Source organism: Condylura cristata, unplaced genomic scaffold (assembly GCF_000260355.1).
Source record: "Condylura cristata isolate star-nosed mole 26May11 unplaced genomic scaffold, ConCri1.0 scaffold00032, whole genome shotgun sequence".
Taxonomy (NCBI): Eukaryota; Metazoa; Chordata; class Mammalia; order Eulipotyphla; family Talpidae; genus Condylura; species Condylura cristata.
The window spans coordinates 20,653,114-20,656,927 of record NW_004567133.1 but is presented as its reverse complement, the minus strand read 5'-3'; the positions used below and the strand labels follow the sequence as shown (position 1 = coordinate 20,656,927).

Below are 3,814 nucleotides of genomic sequence, written 5' to 3'. Positions count from 1 at the left end.
GGCCCCCGCCCTGCCCGTGGGTCGCCCCGTGGGGGCCCGGGCTGTCCCTTCTGCCAGGCGCGGCCGGGACGTGGGGCCCCGGTTTGGGCACGTTGTGGGCCGGGGCCGCCCGAGGCCTGCGAGTCGGCGCAGAGCCGGGCTGCAGCGGCGGCCGAGCTGGCGGTCACACACAGGGTCTCCTGAGACCGGGACACGTGTCCTCTGGGCCGAGAGCGGCGGGGTGCGGGGCCGCCCCACGAGCTGGGCACAGCCGTGTGCTGCCCTGGGCCCCGTGGCTCTCTGTGGGCTCTGGCCCCCCGCAGGTCCCTAGCTTTCTGCCCCAACCCGGGGCTCCATGCCGTGTCTGCCCTGCCCGCGCTCGGGGGCCCCGTCCACTCTGGTCACTGCACGGAGCCGCCCCCGCCCCGGCCTCTGGGCAGTCACCTGCCGACGCAGGTCCCAGGTGCAGAGGCTGCCCAGGCCTCTGGCCAGCAGTAGCCGCCAGTCCTGGGGCGCCCCTGGGCTGGGGGAACGGCCTGGGCCTCGCCTGTGGTCGGGGTGCCGGGGCGCCGGGGCAGGGCGCTGCGGGCTCTTGCAGCAGTTCGGGTGCTGGCTGCCGGCCTGGCCACGCCGTGCAGGTCCCGGCCCTCACTGGTGTGTCCAGGGCAAGGCGAGACCCGAGAGAGGCGGCCCGGGGCGCTGGGCACCGTGTCCCCGCCGCTGTGCCCGCGAGGCGCCGTCTTCAGGTCCGGTCCCGGGCCCTGGAGCTGGGGGCGTCCGCGTGGCGGGGCGGCCCTGTGGCCTCAGCACCTTCGCTCTTGCAGGCATCGACTACAAGACCACCACCATCCTGCTGGACGGCCGGCGGGTCAAGCTGGAGCTCTGGTGAGTGGGCTGGGCCAGCGCCCGGCCACTGGGCTCCAGGCAGACACGCCTCCCCGAGGTCAGCGCCCGGCTGGTCCTCAGCCCCAGGCCCCGGGGTGGGGTGCCCTGGCCGCCCCCCACCGCCACCGCTCTGTTTCAGGGACACGTCGGGCCAGGGCCGCTTCTGCACCATCTTCAGGTCCTACTCGCGGGGCGCACAGGTGAGGCCCGGCCGCGGGGGGCAGGTGCTGGAGGCCGGGGCCCCGGGAGGGCCCCTGCAGAGATCCCCGGGCAGCTGCCCATTTCATCTGGGCGTACTCTGTGCAGCCAGGCTCTGTCTGAGGGCTGGACACGGTCTCGGCCGGGCAGGCCGGCCAGAGGCTCGCAGTCCTCTGCCCCCGGCCACCCCTGCACTTGGGCAGGGCTGGTGCTGGACGGGGGCAGGCGGCGCCTGTGGGCCAGGCCGGGTGGGCGTGGCGCCGTCTGTGGGACCGCCGCTGGCTTCTGGCTCCGGTGACCGAGGCCAGCTTACCCACCCTGCCAGGATGCTGCGGCCTCAGGTGTGGCCGGCTGGGCCCTCGTGGGCACATCCTCTGCCTCCGAGGCTGCCCAGAGGTGGCGAGTGGGAAGGGCAGCTGTGGCCGTGGCCATGGAGGGGCCAGGAGCCACGGCAGAGCCCGGCCTTGGCTGCCACCTGTGTCCACCCGTCCGGCAAGGGGCAGGCCCATCTGGCTTTGGAGTGCCGAGGGCCGGTCCGTCCTACTTCTCGTTGGCAGGACTGGAGGGACCTGGGCCCAGGTCTCAGCGCTCTGGCCAAGCGTGCTGCCCACAGGGCACTGTCCACACACAGGGCCCTGGGGGTGGACTCACACGACCCCAGGGGGCCGAGCTGTGCTCACCATCCACTCTGGGCCGCACGTCCCCAACCCCGAGCGGCCGGAGCCAGTCCGCTGCTGGCCCTGAGTCCGTGCCCGACCCTGTGCGGGCAGAGCCTGCTGGCTTGACGCCGCGTCCCCGCAGGGCATCCTCCTGGTCTACGACATCACCAACCGCTGGTCCTTCGACGGCATCGACCGGTGGATCAAGGAGATCGACGAGGTGGGTGTCCCCAGGCGCCCTGTCCGGCCCGCGGCCCCGGCTGTCCCCCACGCCGGCGCCCGGGCCGGGCCCCGCTGAGTGCCGTGTCCCCCAGCACGCGCCCGGGGTGCCCCGGATCCTGGTCGGCAACCGGCTGCACCTGGCCTTCAAGCGGCAGGTGCGCACGGAGCAGGCGCGGGCCTACGCCGAGAAGAACGGCATGACCTTCTTCGAGGTCAGCCCGCTGTGCAACTTCAACGTCACCGAGTCCTTCACCGAGCTCTCGCGCATCGTGCTCATGCGGCACGGCATGGAGAAGATCTGGAGGCCCAACCGAGGTGGGCGGCGGGGCGGGGCCTGGCGGCGGGGCGGGGCCTGGCGGCGGGGCGGGGCCTGGAGGGCTGGGTGGGGCCTGGCGGTGGGGCGGGGGCTGGCGGCCAGGGCCCCCGCCTCGCTGACCACTGACCACCCCCCACCCGGCAGTGTTCAGCCTGCAGGACCTGTGCTGCCGTGCCATCGTGTCCTGCACCCCCGTGCACCTCATCGACAAGCTCCCGCTGCCCGTCACCATCAAGAGCCACCTCAAGTCCTTCTCCATGGCCAACGGCATGAACGCGGTCATGATGCACGGCCGCTCCTACTCACTGGCCGGCGCGGCCGCAGGCGGCAGCAGCAAGGGCAACAGCCTCAAGCGCTCCAAGTCCACCCGCCCCCCCCAGAGCCCCCCGCAGAACTGCTCCCGGAGCAACTGCAAGATCTCCTAGCAGGCCGGCTGGCGGGCGGGGCGGCCAGCCCCCGGGGACGTGGTGGCCGGTGGCCGGGCCCTGCCCCCCCGGCCCCACAGGGCGGCACGTCCAGCGCCCGGCGGCTCGCCGTGTCTGGACTGGAGCATGTGGTGCTGGCAGCTGCCTCCCTTCTGCCTGTGGCCGAGGGCCCGGCCCTGCCCGCCTCGGCGGGCGCCTGGTGCCGGGGCGGGTACTGGCCACCCGCCCTACCCAGGGGCGACCTCTGGACTTCGGACCCGTTCTGGCTGCGCTGGGGCCGCCCGCCCTGCGCGGCCTCTGCTGCCCGCCGGCGCCGTCGGGCCCTGCAGACGGGTCTTGTTTGTACAGTAAAGGGAATCCGCTGTGACTGCCGTGTCCATGCTGTGGTGCCACGGCCACGTGCTGGGCACTAGCTGCCTACGCTGGCCTCACTGACCAATGCGCCTGCTGCGCTGGCCGCTGGCTTTCAGGCCGCGCCCCCTCTGGCCTCCAGCCTGCCCTTCCCTGCAGCCGGTCAGACGGGCTGGGCAGCCCCTGCAGTGTCCACGGCAGCCAGGCAGCTGTCTGGGGCCAGTGGGGGCCAGGCGCAAGCCTGGCGCAGGGCTCTGGGGTCGGCTCCGCAGGACGCCGTGTGGGTGTGGGGTGGCCGGCCAGGGCTCTGTCCAGCCTGGCGTGGGGGCCCCTGCTGGTTGGGTGCCCTGACCAGCCTGCCCTCTGGCGTCTCCCAGGGGGTCACAGGCCAGGGAAGCCCTTTGTCCTTGATCACTTCACGCCGGGGCGCGGGGCCCGCCTGGCCGTGGGCACCCCTGCACCCAGGGCAGCCATCAGTGCCCTGCCCTCCACCCCCCACACCCACCCCCAGCTCGCCGCCGCCTGTGACTCCAGGGGGGCAGTGACTGAAAGGGCCCAGGGAGGAGCCACCCTGCTGTCCCCCCACACCCCGCCCGTTTTTCTGTGCTGGGCAAGGACCTGCAGTTGACCGGCCAGGTGCCCCTTCCGGGAGCGGAGGGCCCCCCCCACTCCCCCCCGCGGAACCCCAGAGTGGCCGGTCTGCTGAGGGCCAGCGGCCGATGGCAGGGCCCGGGGGCGGGGCGTCAGGCCCCCTCCCCTCGCCGCCCTCAGTCGCGGCG

The 3,814-nt window shown here is 73.9% G+C and overlaps 1 protein-coding gene across 2 annotated transcripts; it reads left to right on the top strand.

The window, feature by feature from the left end:
* Positions 1-9: 9 nt before the first annotated feature.
* RAB40C (RAB40C, member RAS oncogene family) lies at positions 10-3,317 on the top strand. Of its 2 annotated transcripts, none has more exons than XM_012731839.1 (5): positions 10-864; positions 1,004-1,064; positions 1,864-1,941; positions 2,093-2,258; positions 2,404-3,317. In XM_012731839.1, the coding sequence occupies exons 1-5, from the start codon at positions 335-337 to the stop codon at positions 2,682-2,684; spliced, it is 1,116 nt and encodes a 371-aa protein (XP_012587293.1). In that variant the 5' UTR covers positions 10-334; the 3' UTR covers positions 2,685-3,317. The 2 variants fall into 2 exon arrangements, with proteins under 2 accessions (XP_012587293.1, XP_012587292.1); XM_012731838.1 differs by having other exon boundaries at positions 12-864; positions 2,036-2,258; positions 2,404-3,316.
* Positions 3,318-3,814: the final 497 nt, after the last annotated feature.